Raw genomic sequence first — 16,912 nt, forward strand, 5'->3', positions numbered from 1 at the left:
TTCAGGGTGAGCTATTGTCCCTAGCTCGGACTGGATTCTCTCTCATTCACGTCTTGATGCCTTGAAGTTCTGGCATGGACTAGCCGTTCATTTATTTTAGCTTCTTAGATACTCTTAGATTTAGTAAATTGAGGATAGATGTTCTTGTGGTGATGACTTCCAGATTTTGGGAATAATAAGTATTAAATTTTAGAAGTTGTTTATTGGTTATATTAATGAGTTTTAAGTCTTCCGCATTATATTCTGTTTATTATGGTTGAAATATTGGTAAGAAATTGGGATTAGATTGGTTGGTTCGCTCACATAGGAGAATAAATGTGGGTGCCACTCGCGGCTCGTTTTGGGCCGTGACAAATATTAGGCATGAACTCTTGTATCTAGTGATTATTATTAGGGCACTTTCACATATAGCAAACAAAAAATTCATATTTGTATGCTATAGCAAACTTTGCATAATTGCGCTCCATAGCAAACATAAAACTGTATAATTCGCTATACATATACAAGTGTATAATTCGCTGGCCTAAATTGTATAATTCGCTGGCCTATTTCGCTGCAATTGTATAATTCGCTATCCTATTTCACTGCAATTGTATAATGCACAATTGTATAATTCACTGCCTATTTCGCTGCAATATTAAGTGTATAGCAAGAAGATATATGTTTTTCTCTCGCTTTATACAAAAACAGAAACACAATATATACACTTCTGTTGTATAAAGCTAGAGAAAATTGTATTTCACTGCAATTGTATAATTCACAATGTATAATTCCTTGACCTTTTTCTCTGCAATATTTGAAGTAAAATATTTGTAAATTGTATAATTAAGTGTATAACACGAAGATATATATTTTTGCTTGTGTATATACAATTTTCTCTCGCTTTATACAAAATAGAAATAGAATTATACACTTCTGTGTATAAAGCGAGAGAGGCGAGCGAGAATAGAGAGTGGCGAGCGAGATTTCTGGGAGAGAGACGCTGACAAATTTTAGCTAACGTTTGCTATGGAGCACAATTAAATCAAACCCTAACTATTTCATTTATTTTAGGTTATTAATTTGCTATTATATACAATTTTCCCTTATTATTATTACAAGTTACAAATTAGTATTGAAATTGATATCATTTAGTTATTTATACGTAAGTGATCCTTGAGAGGAGTTTGTCTTTTTTAAACTAGTGAAGTAATTTTTTAAAATATTTTTTTCCACTTTTAGTTTACACTGACAATTGTGTTGTCGTGGTAAAAAAGTGGAACAAAAACTTGTCAGCATTGGTTTATTAGATGGTGATTTGCCCCATTTTATGGTCGGGTAATTTTATTTTTGAGCTAATTTTTAGAAGATAAAAGGATAAATATAATTTTGAACTATTATAAATATAATGAAGTGTATTTATTGGTGATAGATATAGGATTTTAAGGTTATAGGTAATTTGAAAGTAGCAAAACAAAAAATAAAAAATAATATATGATAACAATCAGATTTGAACCCTGGCTCAACAAGACTAAAAAAGTTTTAAACACTCTTTATTCATTATATGTTTTATGTTAACTTTATACAAATACTACTTAATTTCTACATAGGTATATGTATTCTGTAACTAGGTTAATAGGTGCTCTAGCACCCGCTGAACTCCATGTGGGTCCGTCCCTGATATTTATATATCATTTACGATAGTTTAAGATTATATTTGTTCTTTTTCTCTTTTTAGAATGATGATTTATTTGCTTTTATGGGCTTGAACAATTTTTATTTGTGAGTTAAAATTTGTTTATATGGAACAGAACACAAAGCTTTTTTTTTTTGTTAAAAGAATACTATGACTTCCTTAATGAAAGTTGGAAAACAAGTAGAATAAATGACGTTTTAAGGGGTTGTTTGGTACAAAGATTAATAACTTATAAAATAATAATGCATGGATTAGTAATGCAGAGATCAATAGTATGGAGATTAGTAATGCAAGATTTATTTTTATCAAATGTTTGGTTCATTGTTTCCCACCTCATCTTGTTTTTGGATTAAAACTCTAAGAAAAAAACCTTCTTTTCAATTATACTTTGAATTATTATGTAATAGGTAGATATAATTGTTGGACAATATTATTTTTTATGTTCTTCTAACTAGCTATGAGAAGAATATTTTATTGTCATGGTTGCTACTTTTTGACTTGAATTGTCATCTTAATAAATTGATCACTCACAAAATGTCACTTTTCAATTTTGAAAAAGATAAACCATCTACTTTTTAAATCGAAAAGATGGTCAACAATGATAAAATTAAATAAACCAATTGCATTTACACATAAAAACTGCAAATTGTATATTAATATGTATATAACTTTTTAATATTGTTCAAAATACAAATAATTAGAAAACCACACAAGTGTTTATATATATATATATATATATATATATATATATATATATATCATAAATCAAGAAAATAAACAAAATAATTAGAATAATTTGAGGGATATTTTGCTTTTACATAGACTTATCCCATGATATTATATCCTATGTTTTACTAATACCTTCAAATGAAGGTATTAATAAATACATCCTATAATAATACCATGTAGAAAGTATAAATAATCCTTGGATTAGTTATACTTATGCTCAAATTTCTATCAAATATAGTACTAAATAATACCTTACATAATACCGTTTCTTCTAATATGGCTTATCAAACGATTTCTAAATTTATTGTCTCCATCTCATTCAATCCTCACCACTTGACCATCCTACCTCCCGCCATTCCCAAACCTCCGTAGGCTCCACTTAATTTTACTATATAACTTATAAATGCTCTTAGTATAACATTTTCTTGCTTACTTATCAAACAGTAAAATATAAGTTAAGAACACTGTGTCTCTTTTGTATTAAATTTTCCTCGCATCAAGATACAATCTTATAGTACCACAAAAGGAAAAGACACAAATTCAACTTAAAACTAATAATTAATAAATTCATGGGTAATATGTTAATTACATCACCTACTAGGCTACTATTTCTTTAATTCATTATGATAAGTAAATATAGATGTTCAAAAATATTTTGTGAGCGAACAAGTTAAAATTCTCTATTCCATGATACTTTTGGTAAGGTATTAAAAAATCTTTTGTTTTTTCACATACAAGTTAAAATTCTCTTTTCTAAAGATAATTTTGGTAAGGATATTAAAAAATCCCCTTTCTCAGAAAGAAAATGCAAATAATACTTAAATACTTATTAATATTTAGAAGATGGGATCTATCATATCATAATTTTCCATATATTATATATGACTAAATCTTTGTTTGATTTTAACTAAATAAATAAAATATGAAAATCTTAGAAAATCACTCCTAAATATCACTTCGTAATTAATACCTTAATTAGCACTAATCTTTACCAAATGTTTTATTCTCTAATTACCATTTTTTCCTCATAATTGACTGTTCATTGCAAGGTTAGTTTCTCTAATTTTCTTTACGAGTTTGGTCTCCATTTACTCTAATATATATGTAAATCATTATCAATTGGTATTTAGTTTGCAGAAAATAATGTTAACCGTGTACAAAATGATTAATTACTACGAATTTTTCTCTATTTTTTGGTTTGTTACAAAACTTTTGGTTATAACTTTGGTCTTAATTATTTAATCTTCTTTTATATTTGTCAGTTGTTTCCACGTTCGAGTGATTGTCATGGAGCCCTTTGCAGACGTGGTAAGTAATTAAACCAATAACCCGTTTGATAATTGTTTTGGGATCTGACTAATTCAAAAGGATAAAGTGTTTCCTATAAAATAATTTCATACTCAGATTTTAAATTCGAGATATGTAATTAAAAATGAAAGGAGTAATCGTCTATTCACCACGATCTTTGTTTTCTTGAACATTTCCATTAACCCTACGATTGGTTTTGTATTATAGATTTTTGTAAAATTAATTTTAGTGTAATTTAAATTTTTAATTTTTTTTTGTAGAGTTGCATATTGAAAGTGGATGTTCATTGCGATGCGTGCAAGATGAAGATGGTGGAAGTGTTAAGCTCCGTATGCGGTAATACTATCTTCGATCTGAATGAAATATTAATTGCAAGTTGACTTGAACACTATAATTATAAAAAAATGAAATTTAATATTTTTGTTATTAACATTTAATATTGAGAGTTGAATTGTCTTTTCTTATAACTAGTAAAATATCTTTTTTTTATTGGTGTGTGTGTAGGTGTGTATGCATTGACAATAAATGCAGAAAAAGGAGAAGTAAATGTATGTGGAGAAGTTGATCCCAACTTATTAGTGAAGGCACTAAAAGGAACAGGAAAACATGCAGAAATAGTACATATAAAGCTTAAGCATCCTTCTCTTACTACTCCAACAACACATTATCGTCCTTATAGTGGTTATGGCCATGGTTACCATGGCCTTGGCTACGGTTACGGTTATGGCCATAGCCACGGCTATGGTTATAGTCGTGGTCATGACTACTATAACACAATGCCAATGAGTCCATACAATTATTCAATGAGAAGATCCATGATAATGGAGCAACCTCACTACTACGGTCATCATGCTTCTTCATATCCTAGGTAATACGTCATCTTATACTCTATATAATCTAGACATATACTATGAAAATGTTATATGAGGTGGTTGGAGCAATTTGAACTTTATTGTTTGTAAAGTCTAGAGGATGTGATTGGCAATTTGGTTCTAAATTTAGTTTTTGTACATATTTAATGAATTTCTTAATATAAATAAAAAAATTTGAATTAAAGTTACTGAGTTTGGTCTAACCTGTATATAAACTTCTAGCTCTGTCCGTGAGTGTGGCGGTACGTACATGGTATCAGGGATAGGGGTTTTGTCACATGGGGTGAGTAGGGGATGGGTGAAATTGTCATTTTTTTGTAGTTGTGAAATTTAGTATGTTTGGGGAATCATTTTATAAACTTCAATTTATTCTCTTGCTAGAATGGTACAACACCAACTTCAACACATTATAGATTTTTTGACTGAAAATGCTTGTGTTGTTTGCAGGTATCGGCCATTTTTCTACTAATTATTTTATCAAGGGATATGCTGGAATGAATTAATTTCGAGAGTAATAATAAGAGTGTGATCAACATTAATTAAGGGTAAAGGATATTTTTATAGCCTATCCCAAATAACATTTTACAGTATGATTCACGACCGTTATTTACCTATTATGTTTAATTACGTTTGTAACTATGGAAATTGATGTACTCGATATCAGATTCTTTAAGAAGAGTAACACCTTGGACCTGTCTTGACCAACCACCGTCACGCCGTTTCTCTTTATCTTGACGAGCCTAGACTAAACTTTATTAATTTTTCCAACGTATGTCCTCACGTTCAAATACTATTATTTTTAATATAAATTACATAATTCTCGTAGTTTAAAATTTAAATTATATCATATCTCTATTTTTTTCTATTTTATAAAAATTCCTTAAAAAATTATAGCATTTCGATACATTATATTTAACCGGATACATAACATCTGATACATAAAAACAAATTGGTTGTTGAGCTTAAAAAAGAGTCTAAACATAAAATTGATTATCAGCCCTATAAATCACACCGGATCCCACAAATCACGCAAAATCTATTTAAAGATCTAACAGATTTTCGAATTCAAAATTCAAATTTTCTTCTTCTCCATTTATTCCAAATCATAACAAATCTAAAATAGATGACCACCGTTGCTAATACATGACGAATATATTGATTTTGTTTTGATATTCAAAAATTTGAGTGAGCTCTAAGTTATGAACCATACAATAGTGATGGAATAATTGTTGGACAAACAATTTCTTTCGTGAATCTCATATCCGCCATTACGATTGAATTTAATCTCAAGTTTGGCATTGATACAACAAACAAGATGACTGGAGAGATGCATTTCTTTGATGCTACATCCGGTGCAATTGTTTGTGTCGAAGTTGGGGTAAACGACGCCTAAGATATTTTTATATCTTAATTGGATAATAGATACATTAAAAAAATCTTTTCTCTTCCTGTGATATTATCTTTATCCATAAGTTGCAGGTTTATCAATTTAATATAATCAGTAGAAATTTTATGCGCGCAACTTATTTGATATATATTATCACAGTTGAGTGAGTTGAACTTGGTTTTGTGGTGGCTATTCATCTTTTTGTAGTGTTTGTCTTGTATTGTTTGAAAAATGACTTTACATAATTCAATGCTTCAGATATTTAAGTAAGTATAATATCTTGTTTTTAAGTTGTGAGTTAGTTTTTTTTTTCCTGATACATAAGTCATGATACATATCATTCTCGGAAGAAGATACATTGTTAGCCTTGAGCGAAAAATATGTAATTGTGGAAGATTTCAACTAGACGAAGTACCCGTGCACACACGATTCTTCTTTGATACATGTGAAATTCCAACTAGACGGAATACCTTGTGCCATGATACATTGCTGCCTACAAAATAGATACAATTTTTGCTTGATACATGTGAATTATTGAATAGAACTTGATACAATTATAGTTAGTGTGTAATTAGTTTCATGTATCATGTACATGTGATTTTCTAAATTTAAATGTATCCATAATTGAATTACTTTCAATCTTTAATATATTCATTGTCCGCTTTAATCATTGGATTTAAAAAAATTGTATATTGATATATGAGAAATGATACATTAATGGTTAGAGATTGATACATAACTGATTAGACTCACATGTAATGCATGGATTTGCATACCTGTGGGTTATTTTGTTGTTTATATAACGTATCATATACATGTAAAAAACTTTATATTGATTTTTGAATTTGTAAAAGGATACATATATCAAAATGTTACATTAATGAAAACAAAAATGATACATTGTAGGTTTATACATGTGAATTACTGAACACAATTTCATACCGTTAGAGTGAGTATGTTGTGAATTTATATTTTTTTAAAATTATCAGTATGTGAATTTCTTTATTTTTTTAATGTATCAACAATGAAGAAATACATTTTTGTTGTATCTACTATCCAATATAGCATACATATCAAAATTTTCTTCTCTCTTTGTTTTTTACCTTTTATAATATATCTATTAGAACTACAGCTATGTATTAATGTGTTTATCGTATGATTGTTCGTGAAAATTGAAGGACTTTGCTAGGAAAAAAAGTTACAGATATACATTCCTACTGCTTTGATTACTATAGATTAGGTGCATTAGCAAACACATAAAGTTTCAATGGTTTCAATGTCAGATAAGGACGACTGATCAATTTCAAAATTTGCTTTGAAAGAAATTGTCTTACAACCTAGGTATACAAAGGGATGCCTGCACGATCAAGGAAATGAAGGAACGGTGTAAACAAGAAGATAACACTCAAAGATCTTGTACTTTTTTATGAAGGATGATTGATAAAATATTTTTGGGATACTTTTATGATTCGGATGCATTACGTGAATTTTTTTATTTTTTTAATGTATCAACAATGAAGAGAATACATTTTTAATGTATGTACTATATAATTTAGCATGTATATTTAATTTTCTTCTCTATTTTTAATAATAATATATGAAACAATAACTTTTATAATGTATCTATTAGAACTATAACTATATATTAGTGTATTTATTGGATGATTGTTCATGAAAATCGAAGGGCTCTGTTAGGAAAAAAAGTTACATCCCTACTGCTCTGACTACTACAAATTAGGTGCACAAGCAAACATATATAAAGTTTCAATGGTTTCAATATCAGATAAGAAGATTGATCAATTTTGAAATTTGCTTTGAAAGAAATAGTCTAACAACCTAGGTACAAAAATGGATGCCTGAACGATCAAGGAAACGAAGGGGCGTTGTGGACAAGAAGGTCATGATCGAAGATCTTGCACTTTTTTAAAAAAAGATGGTTGATAAAATATTTTTTGAATTACTGTTATGTTTCGAATACATTAAGTTAACATTAGTTTCATTCAATTTTAAAATTTTTCATTGTTATATTGATATACACTGCAAATCATTCAGATGATAAATTTTTGATATAATAAATTGACATGTTAATATTTTCAACATTGTGTACATTTTTGAGTGAACATAATACATATTAAACATGACACAAGATATTTGTATCATATACTTAAATAACTAGATATAACAATTTGAGTACATATGCTAGAATATTTTTTTTTACTAATACACAATTAAACGATCCTCAATGAACATAACACGCAATATTTGTATCATATACTTATTAAAACTAAACATAATGTATCTAAAATATGTTAAATAATATAATTTTTGACTGATACAACATTTACTATGATACTCATTGAACATGCCCCAAAATGTTTGTATCATATACGTATTAATATATGTATATATATATATATATTACTAGTTAATTGATATATAAGACATGATAAAACAGTGATTAGAGTTTGATACCACACTAATTAGACTCGCATGTAATGGATTTGAAGAGCTGTGAGTTATTTTGCAAATCAATGGTTAGAGTTCGATACAGTATTAATGGTATCATATACTCATCCAAATTTCAAAAGCTAATATATACAAGTTATATGATATATTAATGAGAACATTAAATGCAAGAGTTTAGTTGAACTTCGTTATTTGCTACAATCCAACCACCTATTCACTACTATGCTGAAATTAGATTTTTGATGTATCAGTCATTTACAAATCGATTAGTATTCAATAGAATATTAGAACACTATATTGTAAAACAATGTATCATTTTTGCTCCGGATAACTGATATACCACAGAACATGCAAATTAATGTATCAAATTGTATAGATCCAACATAACAAATATCATATCAAACACAAATTTTTTTTTAAAAAAAAATACGAAAACACATATGTAGGACAAAGAAGGCCTATAGATTGACAGTGTTGTTTTCCTTTTTCTTTCTTTGAGGTTTTTTTTTACAACACTTGATTTTGAGGATGATGATGCTTCCTTGTTCGACTTGAAAACACTTTGATTCTTCTTCATTGCTAGTGGGTCGTGCAAAATCTTGAATATGTTTTTCAGCTCATCTGCCATATATTCGATTAGTATTAGAAGAAATTGATTGAGTAACCCTAATACTATACAAAACACCCTTATCCATATGTATCAGGAACATAACTTTGAACAAAAAGAATAAATCAACAATTGGAGAAGACAATTCCTACCTATGTAATTATTTAAATTTGATTGATTGGAAAGAGAATTATTTTAAAATCAATTTAATAACTGCTAACAATATGGAGAGAATTAAGAGAGAAAATAAAAAAATTAAAAAAAGTGGCTAAAAGTGGGTTTCACTTATGTATACGGAAGTTTTAAGAATTGAAATAAAAAAGGGAATTTTTAAAATATTAAAAAAATATAGAAAAAAATGGAGAATAGGAAAATTTAAGTTGTTTATATAAACAATATTATGAATAACATATATATAATGTTTAGACCTTATTAGCTAAACATAGTATAAGTCATATTAAATTTTCCGCCTAACAAATTTTTTACCAAATATGGTAAAATTAATACAATATTTAAATTTTTATGTATAACCAAACGTTCAGACCACTTAATGAGTTAAATTTAGAGGATTAAGAAAAAATAAATAAGTTCAAATATCAAAAAGACTAAAAGAAAATCCAAAATAAATAATTTTTATTATTGTTGGGACAAAATTGTACCTTCTTCCATTATCCAGGGACCTGCAAATTGCAATTGCATACTCAATTTAGTACCTCGCAAAAAAAAATAAATATAAATAATGCAGAGAGAGTATTTGTATGCATGATTTCTCTTTTCATGCCCATTTTTCACTTTCTGTAATTCGACTTTCAGTTTCAGCGGATTTGATTCTATGGAATTCGAACCCTCAAAAGTTCCTATACAACCCCTCTCCACTATAAGGTAATTGCAACTGCAATCGAGACACTATACCTTTTTACTTCAATGGGTTTTTTTTTTTTTTTTTCTTATTAATTTGTTCATATATGTTAAAAATCTATTTTCCTAAAGTATAAACCCTGTTATTGCGATAGTAATAAGTCAAAAAACAATTTCTTCCTTTTGTCCTTTTCCCTAGATGCTTTCACAATTATACTTCGAATTTTGTCATTATTTTTTTATTTTACAACCGTGGAGTTTGGGCCAGCTTTTTTTACGTCTCGACCAGTTTTACCGTATACATGTGGAAAGAATTACCTAGTGCTATTGTATGTGGTGAGATTTGAACTTGAGACGTCATGTTCTCGACCATTAGTCACACACTTGGGTGCTTTCTTTTTGTTGGTATTTATTTGTGGATGAAAGGAGTAAAGACATAATCTTGTATAAGATTTTGATTTTTTATTTGCCTGAATGTGTTTGCTTATGTTCTGTATGTGATGTCAGGCACAAATGTTCTGCTTGTTTCAAGCAGTACAAGAAGAAGGAACATCTCATTGAACATATAAAAGCGTCTTATCATTCGGTTCATGATCCTAAATGTGGTGTTTGTAACAAGCATTGCAAATCGTTTGAATCACTAAGGGAGCACGTTGCTGGTCAGTTATTGTGCTTAGACTATGAATGTTCTTTAGGTGTAAATTCTCTCTAAGCTTTCTTTTCATTTAACATTTAGGTCCATTGTCCAAAGTGAATTGTTCAAGCATCTTTGCGGAAAGAGGCTGCATTTTGTGTCTGAAAATCTGCAGCAGCGTGGACTCTCTCGATGAGCATAAGGAGATATGTCATCTAACCACTCCTCGACCCATTGTGAGTTGATGAATTTTCTCTCTGGATGCATTCTCAAGAAACAGTCATTCAGTTGCACTTAGATACTCTAGATGTATGTTTAGTTGCTGGAATGTGTATGTATAATTGTTGTAGGATACAATTGAGATGCTTTATTCCGAAGACGGAGTGGATAAAAGTAATGGACTTAGCAGCATAAGAAGTCGGGAAGCAGTTGCCATAGATTGTGAAATGGTTGGAGGGGGAAGTGATTGCTCACTAGACCTTTGTGCAAGGGTATGCCTAGTTGACGAAGATGAGAAGCTTATTTTTCACACTTTTGTTCTACCTCAGATTCCTGTGACTGATTATAGGTATCTGCTAGCAAATAAACATAGCTATTTATAGTATCAGGTGACATTTTTAGCGTTACACCTTTTCACACTTCCTCATCATTTTGTGCCAGGTATGAAATTACTGGTATGACGGAGGTAAATCTACGAGATGCCATGCCTCTGAATGAAGTCCGGGAGAGAATTTTGCAGATTCTTCACAATGGAGAGTCAATTAGTAGAGTAAGATTGGATGGTGGAAGAGCAAAATTACTTGTTGGCCATAACCTTGAGAAACACCTGGATTGCCTGAAAATGAATTATCCTGATCATCTTTGGAGGTAAGTTTATGTTGTTTTTTCCTTTCTAATAAATGAAAGTCATTTTCTCGGAACCTTGAATCCTGTTTATTTCCAGACATGGTCCTGATCTGTATTAGGTGTATTACACCATTCACTGCCATACATTAACATGGATGGTTTGTTTATCCATAATTTGACATAACATGCTTCTTTAAGAGCACCAAAATAGTTAAGGTGTGTGCAATCTGGCCTAAACAACGCCGTTCTTAAAAAGAAAACAAAAAGAAAAAGGGGGTAGCTTATAATTAACTATTGTTGTCGGTGGAACATTAATGCTTATGGTAAAGTATATTTGTTCTTGATATGGACCTATTAACTCGCTTAATCAGGTACTGATGTCAAGAAGCCTAGTATTTTTTCCAAGGCCCTTGCTGCATGTTTTTTATTTGCTCACTTAAGTAAGGCGTAAAGTGGCCCTCTTTGTGTAATTTCCACCCCCTTAGGTTTTTCTTGATGTTCCTCTAAATGCTGGTGCATTAATCCTTCTACTTGCTGGGATCATCCAAATATTTACTCCACCCCAAGTACCATTATATCCCCCATACCACCCCCCACCCAAGAAGATAAATTTCTGACTCCTACAGGAACTGGTTTTGAACTCCCACATCATCAAAAGTTAGAATCTCTATACAGATAAAAATAAAGTTAAGAGTCTTTAGCTATTTTTATGCAAAATTTGGTTATATCATGATTTCAGTATAAGCAATTATGTCCAGCACCATCCATTATAATCCTTCTGGCCTAATCCATTTTTCCGTAAAATGATTTTCTCGAGCCGAGGGTTTATCTGAAACAATATCTTTACCTCAGAAGCATAGGGGTAAGGTCTGTTTACATCTCCCCTCCCTACACCTCACTTGTGAGAATCTTCTGGATGTTGTAATTATTCAGAACTGCTGAATTGCTATGCATCAGTATCAATGATAGCTTTTGTTTCAGTTTTATGTGTGGTGAAACCTGTAAAAACAAATTCAAGAAATTTGGATCTAGTAAAATATGTGTATATTTGTTAAATTCAAGGTCAGTACCTAATATATGTGTTAGCTTAAAAGTGAAGGTTAGAACTTCATAAGCTTGTCCATTTAAGTCCTCCCATGATGCCTTGATTTCCTTCCATCCATAGGAGAGTATGTGGTCGTCACGGAAATTTGATCAGCGAGCTTGTGCTGACTTTTCTTCTACTCCATTTTGACAGTTTCGAACAGAAGAGATGAAGATAAAAGTAACAATTATCATATCAATTGTTCACGTTCTCTGTATTTTTCTGTCAAGTTGAGTATATGAAAAGCGATTTCCATATACCTTGGAGATATTTTCTGCACGAGATGCATCCCACTATCCATGGCCTGAAATACTCATGTCTTGTTTTCATTCTATGCAGAGATACTGCAACATATCGTCCCCTGATGAAGACCAATTTCGTCAGCCACTCTCTGAAATATCTAACCAAGACTTATCTAGGGCAAGTAACTTGCTCACTCTCATGTTTCTCATTTAGTTTTATTTTATCTTCGTATTTTTGTTGGTCAAGTTTGTCCATTATATTCCCATTGTTTGTTTAACCTTGATATCCCCCTGCTAACAAAGAAAATGTTCAGTCGCTGTTGGTTTCTTGTTTACATGGAGCTTGAACGAGGCAATTCAGGCCCTCTTCCGTGCTATGCTAACTGAAACTTTTGGCCCGAAACAGATATGATATCCAAGTTGGTTCCCATGATCCTTACCAAGATTCAGTGTCTGTCATGCGGTTGTATAAGAAGATCCGCTCACAAGACCACCCAATGGAAGGGACTATTAGGGCATCAAATTCACCGGCTCTAAGCTTTAGCAGTAGCTCTGATCCATGGAAATCCATGGCACACGAGAACATGACGCCTAAGGAGCTGTTAGAGATATCAAGATCCAACTATAAGTGTTGGTGTCTTGATTCACGGGATGCAGCGCAGAGGTGAGTGATGGTGATGCTCTTAGCTGAAGAAAAGTTGGCTATCTACACATTTTATTTCTACTTGCTAATATAGAAGTATTTCTTCTTATTATTAAAAAAAAAAGAAGCAGATTCCTCTGCTTTACTGTCACATTAGTCACCCTTGTATGTTACGTCGAAAAGGAGAGTTTTATTGCATATATATATAGCAAATAATGCAAATGCAAACAAGAGTCATGTTTAGCATGGAAGTTAAGAAAGTAAAAACGTAAATTCGGTGTTAAATTAAGATATGTCAAATGTACCAAAATGTTCTTTAATCTTTTAGTATAAACACTTGAAAAAAGTTGAAACTAAATAGTTGTCAAAAAAAAGGAAAGAGATGTTTTAAAAAACAAATTCAAAATAGGACAAACAATTGAAAGAGAGGTGAAATATTTCTTAAGGGTGTGAGGTTTTTTAAATTTTACCTTTGGAGTTACCACTTTGAAAGGGATATTTAGGTAATTTAACTTTTCAATCTACAGGTTTCTTAATTTAAACATACTAGTCCTCAATCCAATTTTATTGACCTCAAAATTTTAAAAAATTACATGAATATTAGCATTAAGAAACACATATGCAGACTTTTAAACTTATCCCTAAATTTTATTTTGGCATTCCAACTCAACCTTGTTCCATTTTAACCTTTCAACTCCAATTTTTGTGTTTCATTTGACACTTCTTTTCAAAGAATCAACAAAGTGGGATGTGTGTACTTCACATGCTATTATTCTAAAAATATTTTGTTAGAGTTTTTGTACATTATTGTGTGAAAAAATAATCGACAAAAAGTGTGTTGATTTTCTTTTTTAACAACTAATTAAATTAAATAACACCACATATATTTTTTCATATCTAGTCTATTTGAACTAACTCAAATATCAGCTTTCTAATTTTTCATTCAATTAAATACGAGTAAAAAAAACTCATGTTCATTGCTATTTAATAACACTACAAAAAAAATATTGAAATTCGATAGACTTTGTTGGGTTGTCATTTATTTTCTTAAGAAAGAAATCGACGCACTTTCGTCAATTATTTTTCACGCAAAAATATAGGGAAACTTTTAAAAAGAAATTGTTACTTTTTTATATAGATAAAAAATCAATGATCACCCATCAATTTTGTTTTTTATAACAATTAACTGATGAATTAACGCCGATTTTTAAAATGCAAATTGCAGTTGAATAGCATATATAGAAATAAAGAAATCATAAATTAGTATTATGTGTTAAATGGTATATCAAAGAAATAGAGTTGAAGGTTAATCTTTTATTTTTTTTTTTAAAATGTTTTTTTTAATATCTTTCACTCTCTTAGAGAAAGTGTGATAACATCACTTAGAAGTGCCAAAATGGAACATAAAAATTGAAGTGGAAGGGTTATAAATGGAATAAGTTGAGTTAGAGCGTCAAAATAAAATTTTGGACAAGTTTAAAGGTATGCATACGTGTTTAATTTGGTCAAAGGAGAATCATGTATCACTTTAACTAAGACATTATGGTATGTTTCAATGGCTGGAAGCTAAATGTGAAGAAAATAAATGCATGACATGTATTAATCTTATAAATAAAAAGTTCAAATCAAATTTGGACATGTCTAAAGGTAGATGAAAGGTCTTTCCAATTGAATTTCATTGACAATTAATTTTTATAAATAAATAAAATGATACATATATACTTGATATTTTAGTAATTCAATTTTTGACTTAGACTCTTTCCACTTTTAATAGAATGATCTTGTTGACTTATACTTCCTCCGTCCAAAATTGTTTGGTAAGTATACTAAAAATTGATATTCAAGATTAATTGTCAATTTGAACAATCAAGAAATAATTAGTCTTTTTTCACAATTATGCCCTTAATAATTACTCCATTTTGTTTAATTGAAAAATTATGTAGACTATTGATATTCTTGGTATAGTAGGGTTATATTAGTCAAATTACACCTTGTATTAAATTTTTTTTGAGGAAAATACATGACCTTACCCTGAAAAACAATTGTGGACGGAGAAGTATTACTAATATCTAAACAAAATCAAGGTTACATACTGCATTCTCATAATATTTTTGATTAACATTATTTTAATTTGAGGAATAGTTTTTATTAGTAACAATTAAGGTTCGAAGTAATTCATAAAGAAACAACAAAAATGTCCAAAAGCAAAATTGTCATCATACCAAGCGTTTGAATTTTAACACTATGGAAAGCTCCCGTCAATATAGAATGCTTATATTTAACCTACATGTGGATATAACTCTCATTTTTATTTGAAAATTAAATTGTTACATATCATATTGTATAAATTGTATACAAATAAAAAAAATGAAACAAAAGGGGTGAAAATGATCAGTATATGTATGTGTTCGCAATACTATGTTAGATAGACGATAAACTAACACAATCAAAATATTTTATATAAAGTAATAATCTTTTATTAATCTACATTTAAATTACTTGTATGTAAATAAAAATATATTGCATAAACTATTCAAGTATATTTTCAAACTCATGATATATTAATAGAAGGTTTGCCAATTATGTAGTACTTAGAATAATAATAACACAAAAAAAGAAAAAAATTTCACAACAATGCAAAATGATATAGACTTGCATAAAAATTTGAGTTGCATATCAAATTTATTTTGGACAACCATACCTTAACTCCACCATGAAAAAGAAAAACTTAAAATAATAAGCTAACATAAAAAAAAGATCTAAAGGAATATATAGGTCAGATCTTAATATTTCTAAGCTTAAAAATTGATCTATATCGTAAGAAATCTTCTCTTTATAATTTCAGAATGAAGCTATCTGTTCTTTTCCTCAGTTAGTTTCTTGACGACATGTATCATATCATTATCTAGGAAGAAGAAAGGAGAATACTAAACGATATAAAAGAATATGATGATCAAGGGAGCAATTTACTCGTATTTATAGTGATATTTGACTGCCTTTTCACCTACAAAAATTATTAATGGAGCACATTGAATCATGATAGATAATTTTTATTTTAGAGTCACTGTATTAGAAGAGTTGCGTACATTATTTTGTTTTCTACTCTTAATTGAATTTAATCTAATCAATTATAATCACAAGGTAAAAATATGAAAAAGAAGAAAAATAAACAAAAATTAGTAATTATCAAAACCAAATCAAAAAATATATAAATATATTAAAGCAAAATAGATACAAGAAATATCGAGAACTACATAGAGATGATAAAAAGTAAATAAATGATAATGATTATAATATATATAGATTTAATGAAGTTAGCTATTCATATTTGTAACTGAAGATAGGGGTGGACATTCGGTAATTCGGTTCGATTTTGTTTTTTTTTTTTGATTTTTTTGATTTTCGATTCTTATACAACGTGTACCAAACGCCGAACCGAAATAATTCGGTTCGATTCTATTTATATTATTTCGGTTCGGTTTTGTTATTTTAATTTTTTTAATGGGCCTGCTTAGTTGTGCTTTTTAAAATTTAAAAATTTACAAATTCTTTTGTTTGATT

General features: G+C 29.5%; 2 protein-coding genes across 2 annotated transcripts; both read left to right on the plus strand.

Moving 5' to 3' along the window:
• Positions 1-3,619: 3,619 nt before the first annotated feature.
• LOC107030868 lies at positions 3,620-5,289 on the plus strand. The gene is made up of 4 exons (XM_015232095.2): positions 3,620-3,712; positions 3,973-4,048; positions 4,217-4,580; positions 5,032-5,289. Exons 1-4 carry the CDS (start codon positions 3,692-3,694, stop codon positions 5,051-5,053), a joined length of 483 nt encoding a protein of 160 aa, XP_015087581.1. The 5' UTR covers positions 3,620-3,691; the 3' UTR covers positions 5,054-5,289.
• Positions 5,290-9,692: 4,403 nt separating this feature from the next.
• LOC107029832 (apoptosis-enhancing nuclease-like) lies at positions 9,693-13,602 on the plus strand. The gene is made up of 7 exons (XM_015231278.2): positions 9,693-9,926; positions 10,410-10,561; positions 10,639-10,772; positions 10,887-11,104; positions 11,197-11,403; positions 12,806-12,886; positions 13,115-13,602. Exons 1-7 carry the CDS (start codon positions 9,877-9,879, stop codon positions 13,374-13,376), a joined length of 1,104 nt encoding a protein of 367 aa, XP_015086764.1. The 5' UTR covers positions 9,693-9,876; the 3' UTR covers positions 13,377-13,602.
• The last annotated feature ends 3,310 nt before the right edge of the window (positions 13,603-16,912 follow it).

The sequence above is a fragment of the Solanum pennellii genome, chromosome 9 (assembly GCF_001406875.1).
Source record: "Solanum pennellii chromosome 9, SPENNV200".
Taxonomy (NCBI): Eukaryota; Viridiplantae; Streptophyta; class Magnoliopsida; order Solanales; family Solanaceae; genus Solanum; species Solanum pennellii.

Excerpts from the sequence above, each read along its gene's own strand:
- LOC107030868 (XM_015232095.2), top strand. The coding sequence starts at position 3,692 with ATGGAGCCCTTTGCAGACGTG. Across the intron at positions 4,049-4,216 it reads AGTGTTAAGCTCCGTATGCG|GTGTGTATGCATTGACAATA; the intron begins GTAATACTATCT and ends GTGTGTGTGTAG. Across the intron at positions 4,581-5,031 it reads CATGCTTCTTCATATCCTAG|GTATCGGCCATTTTTCTACT; the intron begins GTAATACGTCAT and ends TGTTGTTTGCAG.
- LOC107029832 (XM_015231278.2), top strand. The coding sequence starts at position 9,877 with ATGGAATTCGAACCCTCAAAAGTTCCTATACAACCCCTCTCCACTATA. Across the intron at positions 11,404-12,805 it reads TATCCTGATCATCTTTGGAG|AGATACTGCAACATATCGTC; the intron begins GTAAGTTTATGT and ends CATTCTATGCAG. Across the intron at positions 12,887-13,114 it reads CTAACCAAGACTTATCTAGG|ATATGATATCCAAGTTGGTT; the intron begins GCAAGTAACTTG and ends GGCCCGAAACAG.